Raw genomic sequence first — 19594 nt, 5'->3', positions numbered from 1 at the left:
ATAATAAAATATGTGAAGTGTAGTGTGTTGTGTATTTAAAATTAAAAATTATCTAATCCATTAGGGTATCTAAAATTGGAAATTATCCAATTTATTAACAAAAAAAAAAAAAAAAACAGAGCAATACTACTTGTCATACATAATTAATAATACCGTCTGTGTTGACAATAAAGTGAACAAACAAATAACTATTATACTTGTATAAAAAAACTACTTGACATTATATGCTATGTTTGAAAAGTATTGTTCTGTATTATTTATATAAAATAGAATAATTACATAAATTATTAATAAAAAACAACTACGTTATATATTACACTTTAATTTAAAATAATTTCTTTTAATAATATTATAAAATATATATAAGAAAATTTTGTATACACATAGTACTGTGCTGTGTGTACACACCAAAGCAATTTAAAAAAAAATGATGTTTTAGTTTTAACAAGCAATAACCAAATATAATTTTATTCAATTTTAATGATGAGTGTAATAGAAAAATCTTACATTAAAAATATTAATATTTGTTTCAAAAATTGTAAAATAATTTTTTTTCTTACTTACTTTCTTTAGGGTTTTTTTTGGAAAGTACAAATAAAAAACTCAAAATATAAAATAAGTATTTTATTTTGTAGTACTTGTTGTATGTCTTAAATGAGGATCACAGAGCTAGACACCAGTACTCCTAGTGTAATTGAAGGGGGATGAGCCCACTTAAGTAAAAGCAAAGCTATACTTTTAATAAGGGAGAGGAATCAACAAGAAACAATAAGGAAGAATCTAGCTAGCCAGCTATCATGGTTGACTACTTGACTTCACTTCTCTTTATATAGCCTTTAATCCTTAGCTAAGAATTAATCACAGGACACAACATTCGATGGCGTATTCTCCTTTCTCTAGTTCATCTGCTTATAAGCCTGTTCCTCCTGCTCATTCTATTTTGATTGATTCCTTCCTTTATTCCTTCTTTCACTTATTTTTTTGTGTCGTTTGATTTAATATTTTACTATTTACCACCTCTTTCTGCTATGGCTCTGTTGTGCTATTAGGTTAGGGGTTAGAGAGATGAGTACCAATTTCTGGGAGTGAAAGATATTTAGCTTTACAAGTTCGATTACTCTCTTCCTTCTGATTCTCCGATCTGATGATGTCGGTGGTGAAGATCTTCGATTAGATCTCGGAGGTTAGTAGGGTTTAGATTAATTTAGGATTTCTCATGTATCCTAGAAATTGTAGGCATTAGATTGAATTTGGTTTTCTTTTATGTAATTCATAGCAGTTTTGAATAATTTTAATTATTTTTTTGAACTCGGTCTTCGTGAAGAATGATTATTTTTCGATTTTCTGTTAGAAGGAAAGTAGAAAGCAAGAGGATAAAGTGAAGAGGATGCAACAACGGGAGGAACATTTTAAGCGTGTTAAGGTAAGAATTATTGGGTTTCCTTCTCCCAGAATATATTCAGTTAAAATTTATTTATCATCAGAAATGAGAAGAATTTGATGAATAATATTCTCTTACCATGATAATAAGATCTTCGGATGATCATGAACCCTGAAAGGAGGCAGACCATCGACGCCTACATTGATGGAGTAGCTGCAGCTACTAGGAAGTGCGATGTTGGGGAAGAAGAGGAGAGTTATGAGATCAGTTGCAGTGAGGTGGACCACGAAAGCAGCAGCGGGACATGGGGGCGTGGCATCAAGCTCTGGTATCCCAGCTACCATTGCGACGGTCAGAGACGGTAGTCATGGATATCACGGTTTTGATGATAAGGCAGAAAACATAGAGGGTCGCTGGTTCAGGGGCACTGGGGCTGTAGTTCAGAGATTCAAATCTAGGTACAGTTTTTCTCAATACTTCAGATTCAAGATATGCACAGTCTATAAACTCATTTCAAGCAATATGCTCTGAATTTTGACTATTTTTTTTTAATTTGTAATATTTATTATTTAAAAAAGACTTAAAACTTTCAATTTTAAGCAATCTTAAATTTTTAACAAATATCTTGTGCTTTAAAATTTATATTTATCAATCAAACGAGTTATTATTATTATTATTATTATTATTATTATTATTATTATTATTAAATGGTTGTTGTTTTTAAGTACACATAATAGAATTTCCAATCTTGCTATATGCTATAATGATATTGACACTGAAGTTATTAAATTGAGTTGCACAAATAACAAATCCTAAAATCCATTCAATTGACCTCTTTTGCGTGTCAAAATTGGTGGAAAATGTTGCTATATATATTTTGATCTGTTTTCTTACAATTCTTTCTTTTGTTCTTTCTCTGCTTTTTGGGTTTTTATTATGTGTTTCCTGAATGTTCTTCAAATTCCCATTTCGTTGCTGTGAGAGTCACAGTTTTCTCAGCTCTTTTCTACCCCATTGTGATGTTTTCTTATAAAATTTTAGTATTTGGCCTCTCCTTTTTTTTCCAACCTTTTCATCCCATTTCAATATGAGAACTACCATGGATATGATAAATAAGATTAATCCTGAAATTACCTGTCTTTGGATGGGGATTTCACATTCTGAAGTTCATTGCAGTGGAGTGGAAGTAGGAGATAGATGAATAAATACTGCACTATATGCTTTCGACACTAAAGGATCGTCAAGATCCTTTATGGCTAGCTCTTTTTCCAAAAGGAACTGATTATATGCATTACCAGCTGTCCCTCTCTCCGCTCTTAGATCTCATCTTTTTTACTTACTAAGTCTTGCATCATCATTTGATAATAATATGAACTCATATCAGTTCCAAAAAGTATTTAAATTTTGAAGTATGCATTTAAGATTGTATATGCTAAAATCTGGGTTTCATGTTAACCGTACAACTACGCAATATATAATTCAATTAAGGGCACCATTGATATGTTTGTTGCTTTTATGCAGTGAACAGAATCAAAATAGTAAAAAATATGCTTCTGAAGTTGCTTGTGATATGTTTTGCGGATTCCAGTGGATGAGATTCCAGCTTGTGAAACTGAAGTTGCTATGGCTAATGGACACATTCCAGAAAAAGGACCAATTGTTCTCTGATTTCAAGGTCAGTTCCTTAACGAAATAAATGAAAAGCAACTTTCAACATTCAAGTGCATTGTTACTTATACTTTGGTAGTTGCTTTCATTGCCCTGTTCACATATTTTACCTTTTTCTCTCGCATTTGGTTCAAGTTATTCGTAGGTCTATCTTGTGCATATCTTGCTATTTCAACCTACTATGATTTTCAATTGATGTCTTTTACATTCTATGTTAATGCACTCTTCAACAGAAAGAAAAAAGATTGGACAATGTTGTTAATTGTAAGTGGTCAATGTACAATTTTGGAATTTATATTTGAATTGTAAATCATTTGTTGTTTGTTGGAAATTCAGGAAATTAGGGCCACAATTATACAATTGTTAAAATTCAGTTTAGATTCCAAATGTTAGTTTGACTGTAGCTTTGCTTTGCTTAAAGATTTTGTCTTTATAATAAAGAGATTTTGCTTCTTGATTTAAAAAAAAAAAAAGAAGCTGAAGAATATTTTGGAATTTTAAAAGTTCATGGAAGTGAAGTTTTTTTGAAAGGAAAATTTAGCTTCTTTCTTTATAATAATACCATTTTGTGTAAGGAATTTGGAAATAACTACGCATTGAACTTCAATGCTGAAGTACCAGAGGCTATACTGTTATAGGAGCCTTTCATATTTATAAACTAATCATAATCACAAATAGGATTATCTATTGTAGGACCTTGGTAATTGCTTATTGTGGATGGGAGCACCATGAATTTGGGTTTGTGGGACGCTGCTTGTGAGTTAGTTCACTATTTATCAAGTTTGTTTTGGGAGGGTCTTGGTTTGTCTCAATTTTTTTGAAATAGGCCAAGAAGATTACACTAGATTAAGACCTTTAAGCTATTGTGGAGCTAATGAACATTAAATGTGATTATTACATATTTACATTCTATTCTGAACTTATTGCTCTTATAAAAAGCAGAGTACTTTTCTTTTCTTCTTTTTTAATAAAAAAATGTGTTTAGGTCATAATATTAGGTGTTCTTCAGACTAATACTATTATATGAGCAGTGAAGCTAAATTAAAATACTTAAAATAATGAGGCTTTTTGAATAAAAAATTTTCTTTTTGTGTTTGGGATCTTCTAATGAGTTAAAATCATGACCAGCTCTGAGTATTGGAAAAAAAATAATTGAAACAATTTTTGTTTAGAGATATGTGATTTATAAATCATCATTTTTATTTCATCTTTTTGTACAAGCAGTACTTGATTTAGATCTTTTTCCCTTCACAAAATTGAGAAAGTATGAGTAAGCTTTAGTCAAAGAGAGAAGGTGAGTTAAGGAGAGTAGGTGTCAATGGGAGTGAGTAATATACATTTCTAAAATAATCATATCTCTTGATTATATTGTTGAATCCTAAGGGTGTGTTTGGTTTGCGTTTTCATTTTCTGTGTTTTCTGTTTTCTGGATTTTGTGAAATAAAAAGTAAAAACAGGAACCTTTACAAAATCCAAGAAATAGAAAATGCTGAAAATGAAAACAGAAAATGAAAACGCAAACCAAATGCACCATAATATTCAAGCAAATAACTACTCTATTCTATACCAAAAATAGTCATCAATAGTTACTAGGTTATAGCTAACGTTATAAACTTGGTTTCTTTGTTTTTCAATTCATTGTCCTACTTTTTCTTCTTTTGTTCTCTTTCTGTTCCCTTTAGTGGGTGAGAGATTTCAGAAAGAAGTGATGCTATAATAGTATAGTAGGTAGAAGTGTTTGACTGAAAAAAGCGTTGGACCATCGTAAATATAATCATATCTATTAACAAATTCTTTTGTTCATTATTATGGAATAGTTTTTCCTATTAGTTTTTGAATAAACTATGTATAGAATTAGTATTGGTTGAATTCTTCATTCTTGGTATGATCTATAGTTAAATTGTATTTTAATATATAAATACATCTGTTTTTGTTTCAACTAATTTTATTATCTAGCATTGCTTCTGTTCGTCACTGATTTATACAAATTTATTTGCTTCTATTAATTGTCATTGTCATCACGTCATGTGCAAAAGAAACAGGTTCAATGAAGGCTGTGAATAAAACCAGTTGCAAAAGTCGTAGATGATTTGTCATTTACAGTTAACTATGCAACCTGAAGGCTTTGGATTCACTTTTTAATAGCTAAGTTGCTACGTAAAAATTGACTTCATTTTTTGTTATTTTCAAAGTTGCTTATTTTTGGCTGTATTAGAGTATTGGACTTAACTTTTTTTATTTAGTTAGTGATTTTAGGGCAAAAAACTAGAATAAGCCAAGGCAAGTTGAGAACTACGTAAATAAGCTAAATTGAAATTCGTTTCAATAATGAGCCAGGAGCTATATATATGTAATTTCAACTCGGTTCGAATTAGATTTCTTAGTAAATCGAACCAGCCAAGTTCGAATTAGATTGATGAAAAGTTGGTTGTAATTCAAATCAGCAAAGTTCGAACTCCGTCTCCACGTAAATCGAACTAGCTTAGTTCGAATTATAGGCAAGTAAAGTCTTCAAGTAATTCGAACCACTCTGGTTCGAATTACACTTATGCTGGGTTCTTAATAATTCGAACTACCCTGATTCGAATTACTAGTGATTCGGCTATATAAGGAGTTCGAATCAGCCTCATTCGAATCATTCTCACCTTCCCCTACCCCACCAAATCTCAGAGAAAACGACCCAGATTCTCTCCGACAAAGATCTGAATGGAATACTCTGCTGATGGGGGACGATCCGGCACGGTTATATCGCTTGGACGGAGTCGCCCATATAGCTGGGGTCATCAACGAGGAGGTTAGTACGGAAATAACTTTGTTCTACCGGTACATGTGACTTAGTGGTTTTGCATGCGGGTTAGATGGTGGTTTATGTTAGTGGTTTCCGTTAATGGTTTATGTTAGTGGTTTCTATTAGTGGTTTATGTTGGTGGTTTATCTTAGTGGTTTATGTAAGTGGTTTACGTTAACGGTTTATGTTGGTGGTTTATGTTAGTGGTTTACGTTAGTGGTTCATGTTAGTAGTTTATGTTGGTGGTTTATGTTGGTGGTTTATCTCAGTGGTTTATGTAAGTGGTTTAGTTTATCTCAGTGGTTTATGTAAGTGGTTTACGTTAACGGTTTATGTTAGTGGTTTATCTTAGAAGTTGACGTTAGTGGTTTATGTTAGTGGTTTATGTTAGCGGTTTAGTTGTGGTTGTTTTATGTTAGATCTTTCATGTCAGTGGTTTATCTTAGAAGTTGACGTTAGTGGTTTATGTTAGTGGTTTATGTTAGCGGTTTAGTTGTGGTTGTTTTATGTTAGATCTTTCATGTCAGTGGTTTATGCTGGTTTCTTATGTTAGTTGTTTATGCAAGTGGTTCTCGTTCTTGGATTTTTAAGCGGTTATATTTAGTACGATTTTTTGGTTTATGAATTATCGTGTTGATTATGTTTGTCACTGGTAATTAAGTTGGTTCTAATAATGCGGTTCATTTCTTCCGCAGCATCAGCGATGCATCAGGAGCATGCGGCGGCAGCAGGGCATGCTCCTCGATAACAGATACGTTCCGTACCTGCAGATGGCCGGTCTATACCATCTTGCAAGGCTGAACGATAGATGGTTCCGGTTGGACGAGGCCCTTGTCAGTGCGTTCGTCGAGCGATGGCGTCCGGAAACACACACGTTTCATATGCCGCTCGGAGAGTGCACGATCACACTCCAGGACGTGGCATACCAGCTGGGTTTGCCAGTGGACGGGTGTTACGTCAGCGGCTGTCTATCAGAGTTCCAGATATACATCCAGGGTGGCCGTTCAGCCTGGGTGTGGTTCGAGGAGTTGCTTGGAGTGGTACCTCCTCCTAGCCAGGTTCAGAAATACGCGGTCAACTGCAGCTGGTTTCAGGAGACTTTTGGTGAGTGTCCGGAGGGAGCTGATGAGGAGACTGTGCGTCGATATGCCCGTGCGTACATCATGATGTTGTTGGGCACGTAGCTATTTGCGGACAAGTCCGGCAACCGCATTCAAATCAGATGGCTTCCGTTTGTAGCTATGCTGGAGGAGATGGGGACCTACAGCTGGGGTTCTGCAGCACTGGCATGGTTGTACCGGTGTATGTGCCGAGTGGCGAACAGAAATGTTATCAAGCTAGCGGGCCCACCTCAGCTACTTCAGTCATGAATTTTCTGGCGATTTTCTCGTTTTAGGCCTGCAGGGTTTGAGACGTTCAGCTGGCCATTGGCCTCGAGGTACTGTACTAAGCTTTGTCTATTTCAATTTACTATACATAACTACGTGTTCATTTATAATGTATTGGATACCCTAAGCACACATTTAAGTAGCGGTAAGACGTGTATGATGCAGGTGGTCAGGTTACAACATTTTCAGTAGCGAGAAGGGTTCTAGAGTTCAGATGTGGAGGCTCTGGATAGACCGGTTACAGGATAGAGAGGTCAGTATGTTACTTAATAAGTTTTTTTATTTAACCACACTTTACGAGTTGGGTTCATGAGTTGCCCTGACACTGTATAGTTCTTGGTGCAGTTTATCTGGATGCCGTACAGCAGCCCTGACGTACTTCAGGTTGTGCATCCAGAGGTTTTGGAGCATCGGCATATGGCGCTGTGGCGGTCTGTTACGTCGCTTATCTACTTTGCCGTCATAGAGTGGCATCAGATAGATATGGTTCTTCCGCAGTTTGGAGGGGTGCAGCCCCGTCCACATCCCGCCCTGAACATCGACTTTCTGATGTCGAAGGACGGCAGAGGCGGCGATCGATGGTTTTCGTACCATTTGCAGAAGTGGCATCTCCATTGGGAGTCCCGTGCGGAGAGCGTGCTGAGGTTCGATGTTGTTGTTGACCCTGGTCCGTCGCGTGAGTTCTTGGAGTGGTGGAGTCAGCACGGGAAGAGGTTCTTGTCTCCGGATCCGCACTTGGAGGATCCGAGAGCCGTTGCTATTCCTGTTGAGGCCTCACAGCGGGGAGCTGGGCGAGTTCCTGAGATGGATCGTCCTGACAACGTGCCGGACAAGCGGCGGGTGAGAGGAGAGCTCGCGTGGGGACACGGCGGAGCCAGCGTGACTGGAGGTGGCTTGATCGTGCTATGGAGGATGATGACGAGGCCGGACCCCCGCTGGGGGTCGACGACGAGGCTAGCGAGGCAGAGGTAGAGGGCGAGCTGCGGTTCATGCCGCTGCTCCTGACCCTAAGGACGATGACGACGATCAGCATGGGTCCGAGGGCGGGGATGGTGCAGGGGCGGCTGCAGTTGCTGGTGTTAGTATCCAGGATGGGGAGCACGGAGGTGAGTGGTATGGCTCAGGGATGGGTGACGGGGCTGAGCCTACCTCAGCAGGACGGTACTTTGTTGGTATACCCGACCCAAGTCCAGCGTCACTAGGCTCAGCCCCGTCACCCATCCCTGAGCCATACCACTCACCTCCGTGCCCCCATCCTGGGTACTAACACCAGCAACTGCAGCCGCCCCTGCACCGTCCCCGCCTTCGGGCCCATGCTGATCGTCGTCATCGTCCTCAGGGTCAGGAGCAGCGGCATGAACCGCAGCACGCCCTCTACCTCTACCTCGCTGGCCTCGTCGTCGACCCTAGCGGGGCCGGCCTCGTCATCATCCTCCATAGCACGATCAAGCCACCTCCAGTCACGCTGGCTCCGCCGTGTCCCATGCGAGCTCTCCTCTCAACCCGCTGCCTGTCCGGCACGTCGTCAGGACGATCCATCTCAGGAACTCGCCCAGCTCCCCGCTGTGAGGCCTCAACAGGAATAGCAATGGCTCTCGGATCCCCCAAGTGCGGATCCGGAGACAAGAACCTCTTCCCGTGCTGACTCCACCACTCCAGGAACTCATGCGACGAACCAGGGTCAGCAACAACATCGAACCTCCGCACGGGACTCCCAATGGAGATGCCACTTCTGCAAATGGTACGGGAACCATCGATCGCCGCCTCTGCCGTCCTTCGACATCAGAAAGTCGATATTCAGGGCGGGATGTGGACGGAGCTGCACCCCTCCAAACTGCGGAAGAACCCTATCTATCTAATGCCACTCTATGACGGCAAAGTAGATAAGCGACGTAACAGACCGCCACAGCACCATATGCCGAGGCTCCAAAACCTCTGGATGCACAACCTGAAGTACGTCGGGGCTGCTGTACGACATCCAGATAAACTGCACCAAGAACTATACAGTGTCGGGGCAACTCATGAAACCAACTCGTAAAGTGTGGTTAAATAAAGAAACTTATTAAGTAACATACTGACCTCTCTATCCTGCAACCGGTCTATCCAGAGCCTCCACATCTGAACTCTAGGACCCTTCTCGCTACTGGAAGGGTTGTAACCTGACCACCTGCATCATACACGTCTTACCGCTACTTAAATGTGTGCTTAAGGTATCCAATACATTATAAATGAACACGTAGTTATGTATAGTAAATTGAAATAGACAAGGCTTAGTACAGTACCTTGAGGCCAATGGCCAGCTGAACGTCTCAAACCCTGCATGCCTAAACCGAGGAAATCGCCAGAAAATTCATGACTGAAGTAGTTGAAGTGGGCCCGCTAGCTTGATAACATTTCTGTTCGCCACTCGGCACATGCACCGGTACAACCATGCCAGTGCTGCAGAACCCCAGCTGTAGGTTCCCATCTCCTCCAGCCTAGCTACAAACGGAAGCCATCTGATGTGAATGCGGTTGCCGGACTTGTCCGCAAACAGCTGCGTGCCCAACATCATGATGCACGCACGGGCACATCGACGCACAGTCTCCTCATCAACTCCCTCCGGGCACTCACCAAAAGTCTCCTGAAACCAGCTGCAGTTGACCGCGTACTTCTGAACCTGGCTAGGAGGAGGTACCACTCCAAGCAACTCCTCGAACCACACCCAGGCTGGACGGCCACCCTGGATGTATATCTGGAACTCTGATAGGCAGCCGCTGACGTAACGCCCGTGCACTGGAGTGTGATCGTGCACTCTCCGAACGGCATATGAAACGTGTGCGTTTCCGGACGCCATCGCTCGACAAACGCACTGACAAGGGCCTCGTCCAACCGGAACCATCTATCGTTCAGCCTTGCAAAATGGTATAGACCGGCCATCTGTAGGTACGGAACGTATCTGTCATCGAGAAGCATGCTCTGCTGCCGCCGCATGCTCCTGATGCATCGCCGAGGCTGCAGAAGAAATGAACCGCATTATTAGAACCAACTTAATTACCAGTGACAAACATAATCAACGTGATAATCCATAAACCAAAAAATCGTACTAAATATGACCGTTTAAAAATCCAAGAACGAGAACCACTTGCATAAACAACTAACATAAGAAACCAGCATAAACCACTGACATGAAAGATCTAACAAAATAACCACAACTAAACCGCTAAGATAAACCACTGACATAAACCGTTAACGTAAACCACTTACATAAACTACCAACGTAAACCACCAACGTAAACCACCAACGTAAACCACTAAGATAAACCACCAACATAAACCACTTACATAAACCACTAACAGAAACCACCAACATAAACCACTAACATAAACCACCATCTAACCCGCATGCAAAATCACTAAGTCACGTGTACCGGTAAAACAAAGTTATTTCCGTACTAACCTCCTCGTTGATGACCCCAGCTATATGGGCGACTCCGTCCAAGCGATATAACCGTGCTGGATCGTCCCCCATCAGCAGAGTATTCCGTTCAGGTCTTCGTCGGAGAGAATCTGGGTCGTTTTCTCTGAGATTTGGTGGGGTAGGGAAAGGTGAGAATGGTTCGAATGAGGCTGATTCGAACTCCTTATATAGCCGAATCACTAGTAATTCGAATCAGAGTGGTTCGAATTATTAAGAACCCAGCATAAGTGTAATTCGAACCAGGGTGGTTCGAATTACTTGAAGACTTTACTTACCTATAATTTGAACTAAGCTAGTTCGATTTACGTGGAGACGGAGTTCGAACCTTGCTGGTTCGAATTACAACCAACTTTTCATCAACCTAATTCGAACTTGGCTGGTTCGATTTACTAAGGAATCTTACATATATATAGCTCCTGGCTCATTGCTGAAACGAATTTCAATTTGGCTTATTTACGTAGTTCTCAACTTGCCTTGGCTTATTCTAGTTTTTTGCCCGTGATTTTATGCTCCTCTTTGATGCTTTCTCTTTTTTTTAAGTTAGAGTTCAGATTAAAAGGTAGTGATCGAAAGATTTGTGTGAGTGATTTGAGGTTGGATAAAAAAAAGTCTATCACTTATATCTGTATTTGAGAGGAGCATAAAATAATTGTTTTGTACGATGCAATGATTTTCCAAAAAATTTACTAGATTATCTCGCTTACAAATAAAATGAAGGATCATCTAACTAAGACATCGCAAGTTTTAGGAAAAGTATTCAAGTCATTATATTTTAGAGTTGATGTGTTTATTTTTTTTAAGTCGATATGGATTACGCATAATTTTTTAAGAAAAGAACAACATAATCTTTGTTGAGAGTTGAATCGAATAGAGGGATTTAATTAACAGATATCTTTCACCAGTGTGTTGATTCTGCTAGTTATTATATAAATTGTATTTGTGCACTCATACACATTCACTTATTTATACATCGCGTTTGTTCTTCCAGAGTAACAGTTTTTTCTTTTTCGTTCAAACAATGATACTCTTCCTTTTCGTCAATTATATATAAATATACACACTCATTGAAGGCAAAGTGTAGTAGTAGCTTTGCTTACTATTGCAGTGGCATCTGTTTTTTACCACTGTGTCGTATGCGATATTTCCACCAAATACTTCGTCTTTCTTCAATAATTTAGAGAAATACGTTTTAATACAAAGTGGTTGGTGGTGTTATAAGCATAATATCTTGTACTATTGTCATTGGACCGGTATTAGCTGTGACGATGCTAGAAGGATTGTAGAAATTGACGGATTTGTATTGTATATTAATTTTTATAATAAGTCTAAATTATTGCGGCTACAGAACTTGAATCTCACTCCCTTCTCGAATTTGATCCACCTTGATTTTCATGGAATGAGGTCTACGGGAAGCATCTACCAAAAAATTGGTACTCTTACAAAGTTATCTTAATTTGTTCAGTAATAATCTTCATGGTAAGCTGCCTCCAACATTTTCAAATCTCACTCAATTTGTAAAGTTAGATCTTGCTCTCAACTCTCTTAGTGACATCATTCTTTCTACTTTTAGTAAGGTGGAGAATTTGAATTTTCTCGCATTTGTTTTAATTAAATTGAAGGTCTCATATCAGTCGAACTAGCAAATTTGGTACATTTTGAATCATTGTTCCTTTAATTTAATGGTTTAATTCTCTCTACTTTGGAACAGTTGGAGAATTTAATATTTCTTGATTTTAATGCAAATCAAATAGAAGGTCCTATATCACTAGAATTAGGAAATTTGACAAGTTTAAGGTTACCATTTTTTAATAATAATTTCTTGATAAGTACAATTCCTTTCACTTTTAATCAATTAAAGAATTTGATTTTTTTTTATATGTTGGAGTGCACCCAGGTTAGAGGTTTCCTACCGTTTCAAGTAGGTAATTTGAACATGTTAGAATAATTGCATCTCAAAAACAATTCGCTCACATGTACAATTTTTTGTGCTCTGGGTCAATTGAAAAGTTTGAGATATCTTTCCTTTGATTTAAACTAAAGTGAGGGTCTCATATTATTACAAATAAAAAATTTGAGTCAGCTTATATTATTTTCTTCTTCAAACAATTCCATTCAAATCTATTTTTCTTGGGACAATCAAAGAATTTGACATATCTCAATCTTGTGTCAAATCAAATTGAAGGACATATACCAAGAGAGAAAATTTAGAAAAATAAATAGTTCTAAATTTCTTTTTTTCTTGGTATATGTCCTTCAATTTGATTTGACGTAAGATTGAGATATGTCAAATTCTTTGATTGTCCCAAGATAATAAAATTGAACCAAATTGTTTAAAAGAGACAATAATATAAGTTGATTCAAATTCTCTATCTGTAGTAGTATGAAACCCTCAATTTGATTTGAATTGAAGATAAGATATCTCAAGTTCTTCAATTGACTCAGAGCAGAAGAAATTGTACTTGTGAACGAATTATTTTTGAGATACAATTTTTCTAACATGTTCAAATTACCTAATTAAAATGGTATGAAATTTTTAACTTGAGTAGACTCCAACATGAGAAAAGTCAAATTCTTTAATTATTAAAAAATAGAAGAAATTGTGTTCATCAACAAATTATTATTATTAAGAAATAGTAATTTTAAGTTGGTCAAATTTATTTTCTAATTTTAGTGGTATAGTACCTTCTATTTGGTTTGAATTAAGATCAAGACATATCAAATTTTCTAACGGTTCCAAAACAGATTAAACCATTGAGTAAATTAAATTGGAACAAATACAATGATTCAAAATGTGCCAAATTCTCTAGGTCTGTTGGTATGAAACCTTTAGTTTGGTTTAAAATAAGAGCGAAAAAATTCAAATTCTCTAGTTTATCAAAAGTAGGAAGGATGACACTCAGAGAGTTGAGAGCAACATCTAATATTACAAGTTGAGTGAGGTTTGAAAATGTTAGAGGTAACTTATTATAAAAATTATTATAGAACAAATTAAGATAAGAAAGCTTTGCAAGAGTACCAATTTCTTTGTGGATGCTTCCCATAAGCCCCATTTCATAAAGATTGAGGTGTACTAAATTGGAGAAGGAAGTGAGATTCAAGTTCTCTAGTCGTAATAATTTGGACTCGTTATAAGGATTAATATACAATGCATATCCGTCAATCTCTGCCACATTTCTAGTATCATCACAACTAATGCGGGTACAATAGCAATGGTATAAGATATTATGGTTATGACTTCACCAACCACTTTGTATTAAAGCGTGTCTTTCTGAATTATTGAAGGAAGACGAAGCATTTGGTGGGAATATCACGTAGTGGAAAACAGAAGTGCCACTGCAATAGTAAGCAAAGCAAAGTTACTACACTTTGCCATCAATGAAGAGTACCATTGTTTGAACGCTCTCAAAGAAAGAGAAAAACATTATGTGTTACTGTGGAAGAATGAACGAACGGTGAAAATGAGGCTTTGTGTATAAACAAGTGAATGTGTATGAATGTGCATATAATTACTAGCAGAAGCAACACACGAGAGCGAAAGATATCTGTTAGCTAAATCCCTCTATTCGATTCAACTCTCAAAAGATTCTTTTGTTCTTTTATTAAAAAATATGTATAATCCATATCGACTTTAAAAAAAATTTAAATACATCAACTCTAAAATATAATGACTTGAATACTTTTTCTAAAATTTGCAATGCTTTAGTTGGATGACCCTTTATTTTATTTGTAGGCGAGATAATTTAGTAAAATTTTATAACAATCAATTGGGTGGAAACATACCATTAGAGATAGGAATTTTTTATTCTCTTTGTGATGTAAACTTATCCAATAACAAATTAGAATGATTGATCCCATCTCTTATGTTAAACGGTTTCAATTTTTAAAAAATTGACTTGAATGATAATTTGGTGACTAGAAGTTATGTTGATAAACTTAACATGAGTTATAACTCTTTTGGTGGTAGTGTGCTTTTTTTTTCATTAATGACGATCCTTATATTACTGATCAGAATTTTTTTTATCAAGTTTGGATATTAGTTACAATAATCTTACAGGTACTTTACCCGTAAAACTTGCAACCATACCTCATAAAGGTGACAAGGCTACAAAGGTTTTTATTGTTAATATTTCAGTGTCTGTCAACTCTTCGTTCAAGTTCAAAACACTGATTTTTCATAAAAACGTTTGCAGCCTTGTGAACACTCAAAAAAGTTGAATGACAAATTTATAAGATATAGTTGCAAGTTCTACGGGTTTGAGATTATTCTAGCTAAGACCTAAAGTTGATAAAGAAGATTTTGTCCAAGAATATAAAAATCATCATTAAAGGATAAAAAGGGTACGCTACCACTAATAAAATTGTGGCTCATGTCAAGTTTATCAACATAACCGATTTTTGCCGGAATATTTTCACTTAACAGATTATTACTCAATTCAACTTTTTCAAAATTAAAACCGTTTTAGCATGGAAAATGGGATCAATCCTTCTAACTTATTATTGGATAGGTTTACATTGCAAAGAGAATCAAGCATTCCTATCTCTAATGGTATGTTTCCATCCAATTGATTGTTAGAAAGATGAAGTGAAGTCAAGTTCGTGGACTGAAACAGTTTAGATAGTATAACACCAGATAGCATATTATGAAAAATATACAAAATCCGCAAGTTGATCAAATTCTGAAGGAATGAAAGCATTTATTTGATTGAATTTTATGTCTAACTCTTGTAAAGACACCAATGCTATTTCAATAGGAAAGAAGGGTCGTAGTCAACAAACAAAAAGCACTATCTTGAAGAAGAAGGAGGTCAACAAAAATAAATCCATTCTCTATCTTAGAAAGCAGTATGAGACAAGCTAGTGACGTTAAAAGAACACTTGTTAGTAAGCAACCTAGTCGGTTAGTATTCTTTTTCTTCTCTTCTCCATTAAGGTCATTTCTTTTAATTAATTGGAAAAAGAGAAAAAAATTTTTTAATGAATCAGTTAGATTTTAGTTAATTTCTACTTTCTACTCATAGTTTTTCTTTGTTGATTTTAATTTTCAAAACTAGTTTTCAAAAGTTTTCGCTACTGTCATTGTTTTATTCTTCATGCATCCTTTATATTTTGTTTATGTCTTTATTTTATTTTGAAAAAAAAAATTATCATGCATGCATTCATCACACAACGCAATATATACTTAGCATTCTATGTTCTTCCATACTTTTCATCACTTGATAATATGTTTAAACACTAAATTTGGTGTTCATCAATCTGTACATGACCAAACTCTTAAGTTTGGTGTTGCAAATAAAACCAAGAATGAAGATGGAAAGAACAACAAGGACAGAGAATGAATATGGTAAAACTTGTGTGTGGTGGTTAATATTTCTTTTTTTTTTTCTTTTTACTTTTCCTTCTCCTTGTCTTTGCATCATGCATGTTTCCCTACTGAAATATCCATGCTTATTACTATGCTTATCTTCCAAGTCTTCTAATCATCATGAAAAAGAATGGCTTTGATGGAGGAATGTTGAATCTATTAAATAAAGTCCTATTATATAAAGTGGTGGTTCACGACTTGTAATTGTATTCTATGGACCGTAGCATATGTGAATGATCTTGAATGGAAGGAAAGAATGATTCTTCATAAACAAAAAGCTTAGAAAAATATTATGAGATCTCTGAATATTCAAAAAAAATCCTTGAATTGAAAAGAAAAAGAGACGAAGAGAAGCATGAAAAAGAAAAAGAAATTAAAAGAGATTCAAAAGTGATAAAGCTGTGAGCATCAATGGTTAAAGTCCAGTTATGTGCTTGTGGTGTTTATTGTCCAAGGAGAGATTTGGGCAATTAGATCCGAGGGGTGCTTTATCACCTGATAACTTGGGCCAACTGGCTTGGGATTATCGATCGAGAGCCCACTATCAAGAGCCGCCTCAAGACAACATTTAGAAGCCTAAAGAGGCTCTGGGTATCGATGTCTGGGAATCAAATTTTTAACTATATGCTTGTGGTGCAGCTGTGTCAAGGAGAGACTTGGGTAATTAGATCCGAGGGGTGCTTTATTACTCGGTAACTTGGTCGACTGGTTTGGGATTATCGATCGAAAGCCCACTAACAAGAGCCGCCTTAAGACGAAGCACTTAGTGTAAGACCCTGAATTTTAAAAAGTTAATAAATTATTTATGACTTATTATATTTATTTAAGATTATATTTTTAGATATTTTATATATAAGTTGAGTAAATTCTTATTTATTATTTCCCTCGCCTTTAAATGGTCTTTTTTTTAAAAAATAAATACGGTTTAAGTTTTAAACAGACTCATATTTTAGTATTAAATATTTTAAGAGTCGTCGTAATACCCTAGCTATCAGAGTGACGCAGCCGGAAGCGTGACATTTTGATAGTTAGGATGTTACACTTAGAGCTAACAATTGAAAAATCTCTCTCGGTCAAGAATAAGAATTAAACAATTCAAGGACCAACTAAAACTGAAAATCAAGATCTCATAATATCATCCGAACTTGAGTTTTTGAGCATTCTTCAAGCCCATGATTTCATGATTCATTAAAGAAGGAAAAGCCCGTCGATGATCACAAGTTTACTAAACCCCATTATTAAGGTGGAATCGAGCTTCAAAGAGATTTAATTCTTCTTCATTAATCCAATTCTTTTCTTTTCTTTTTGCTTGAGGATAAACAAAGTTTTAAGTTTAGTGTTGTGATGCGTTCGTATATTTAGTAGTTTTTATTATGTTTCTCCTATGATATTTGTTTGTTTTCTTAGGATTAATCACAGTTTCTTCCTCTAATATAATCACTTTTAAGTATCATTTGCTACTAAGGTATTCTCTAAATGTTTTTCAAGAAAATATAGTTAAAAGAAAGGGAAATCAAGTAGCAAAGAAAGCTTGTCCAGAAAGGCATGCAATCAAAGCATGTAAGGATCCAAGTCATGCAAGGCCATGCAACAAGGCACATGCCACGAGGATAATAAAAGACTGATTTCCACATTCTGTTAGTGAATTAGCTTCGTGTAGTCAGATGATAAAAGAATGATATTGCATGTTGCAAAAAGCATTTTTGTGTAGTAGTAATAAATTATACAAACATATGAGTTTGCAGTGATGCCAAGATCCCTATTTCTTCTGCAAGTAAGGAAGATCGATTGGCCCGGGCTGATATTGCTGCTGCTTTTCAGGTTAGTTATGTTTTTGTAGGTTTTGTACTTTATGGCATGCGAGACCTGTCTTCTGTATCAGATCTAGATGATGACTTGGTTGAAATTACTGCATCTGCTCTGTCTTGATCATCTTTAATTTGTGTCTAACTGATGTCTTATTTCTACATGTGGTCAGCGAATTACAGTGTTACATCTTGAGGAAAGGTGTGAATGTGCAATCCAGTGGGCATTGAAGATGGAGCCTTCTATAAGACACCTGGTAGTTTGAAGTCTGAATAGTTTCTTTCTTTCAAATAACATCAATCCTTCCTTTTCTATTTATTTTACATCGAAAAATCTAAATGACTTTCTATTTTATGTCATATACTGCAGATTATCTCTGGTGGCGTTGCATCAAATCAATATGTTCAATCTCGGCTTGATATGGTTGTGAAGAAGAATGGCTTGCAACTTGCATGCCCTCGTCCCCGGCCTTGTACTGATAATGGTAATAATATAGTTTTTGAGTTGCTATCAGTAGTAAGTAGTCACAGTTCTCAAAAAGTAAATTAGGTTGTTATCTTTTGTTGATGCATGAAATATAGCTTTTATTTCATTTATTTATTTTAAGCTTTTCCTTCAACTGGATAGGTGTAATGGTAGCTTGGACTGGCATTGAACACTTCCGCATGGGAAGATATGACCCTCCTCTGCCTGCAGAAGAACCAGAAGACTTCGTGGTGTGTTTCCTTATCTCAACAATTTGCTTTTCCTATCATGCCTCAATGGATTTGGATGGTATGATTCATTTAGGGGGAAAAATTACAACTAATACAGAATCAACATGATCAATTATTGTAACCCAGCTCAAAAAATGTTGAATTCATTTCTGAGTGATCTGTTTTATCTACTCTCATGGATTGCAAACTTGAGTTGCTTTCGCTGCCTTTATCTTATCATATTCTATGTTCAATTCATTCTTTGTCTACTAAGCAAATGTGAGGATCTAGGCTGTATTTAAATGAACCTCGTAGATGTTAATGAGGTAATAGTAAAAAGTTAACATTGATAGTGTCAGAGATTTCATCTGTTGCTACATGTTATGCTTGTTTGATCACTCACTGATTCTTTCAACTATGATTCATTTCAGTATGATTTGCGGCCGAGGTGGCCGCTGGGGGAAGAATATGCCGAAGGAAGAAGTGAAGCACGCTCGATAAGAAGGGCTCTTCTTCATCCATCTCTTGCGTCTATAATTCAAGCATCATCACAGCAGGGACATTGCATGTACTTCCATGTTGCTTCAGCCTCTTCATGAAGCTTTGCTGCACTATTTTCGATGGGCTGAAATGTACTATAACACGTGTCTGAGTCTGAGGCATAGTACATGTATAGTAATTCGTTGGATTATTCACTTTAGCTTTTTTATTGCACTATGTTATGTTTTGTTTTGCTTTTCCTCTGATCTTAAACCATTGTTGATGTTGTTGTTGATAATGCTTACACATATGTTCTTGACATCTTGAGTTTAGCTTTCCATGTGATTCATATTTGTTGTTGATTATTCCTTCGGATTATGTCAAAAGTGTTGTGTGTACTGAAGTTTGTCATCTACCATGTTTATGTAAGTGACAATTGTTTTGGCCTGAGGGGAAATTTCAGCCATGCTCTTTCGCTCATTGTTGCCCTATGCCAAAAACATCAATTGGAACACAACCCACAGTTTTGTTCAAAGAAACCCACTTCTTTCTCTCTTAGAAAGATG

The 19594-nt window shown here is 36.6% G+C and overlaps 1 protein-coding gene across 6 annotated transcripts; it reads left to right on the top strand.

The window, feature by feature from the left end:
* The first annotated feature begins 505 nt into the window (after positions 1–505).
* LOC112728289 (probable tRNA N6-adenosine threonylcarbamoyltransferase, mitochondrial) lies at positions 506–19377 on the top strand. 6 transcript variants are annotated; one of them, XM_072209742.1, is made up of 11 exons: positions 506–800; positions 1050–1183; positions 1355–1423; positions 1532–1839; positions 2903–3056; positions 15416–15582; positions 17793–17868; positions 18026–18109; positions 18223–18337; positions 18481–18569; positions 18980–19377. In XM_072209742.1, exons 6-11 carry the CDS (start codon positions 15530–15532, stop codon positions 19145–19147), a joined length of 585 nt encoding a protein of 194 aa, XP_072065843.1. In that variant the 5' UTR covers positions 506–800; positions 1050–1183; positions 1355–1423; positions 1532–1839; positions 2903–3056; positions 15416–15529; the 3' UTR covers positions 19148–19377. The 6 variants fall into 6 exon arrangements, with proteins under 6 accessions (XP_072065843.1, XP_025634148.1, XP_072065842.1 ...); XM_025778363.3 differs by having other exon boundaries at positions 794–882; positions 1352–1423; XM_072209741.1 differs by lacking the exon at positions 506–800 and having other exon boundaries at positions 857–1183; positions 15437–15582.
* Positions 19378–19594: the final 217 nt, after the last annotated feature.

The sequence above is a fragment of the Arachis hypogaea genome, chromosome 12 (genome assembly GCF_003086295.3).
Source record: "Arachis hypogaea cultivar Tifrunner chromosome 12, arahy.Tifrunner.gnm2.J5K5, whole genome shotgun sequence".
In the NCBI taxonomy this organism is placed as follows: Eukaryota; Viridiplantae; Streptophyta; class Magnoliopsida; order Fabales; family Fabaceae; genus Arachis; species Arachis hypogaea.
Note: the sequence above shows the minus strand (reverse complement) of the source record. Positions and strands in the feature narration are given on the sequence as shown.

What these genes read in the sequence shown, in the direction of transcription:
- LOC112728289 (XM_072209742.1), top strand. Translation starts at nt 15,530, where the DNA reads ATGAGACAAGCTAGTGACGTTAAAAGAACACTTGTTAGTAAGCAACCT. An exon ending in GTTAGTAAGCAACCTAGTCG is followed by an intron (nt 15,583 to 17,792) that starts GTTAGTATTCTT and finishes ATGAGTTTGCAG; the next exon opens with TGATGCCAAGATCCCTATTT. An exon ending in AAGAACCAGAAGACTTCGTG is followed by an intron (nt 18,570 to 18,979) that starts GTGTGTTTCCTT and finishes GATTCATTTCAG; the next exon opens with TATGATTTGCGGCCGAGGTG.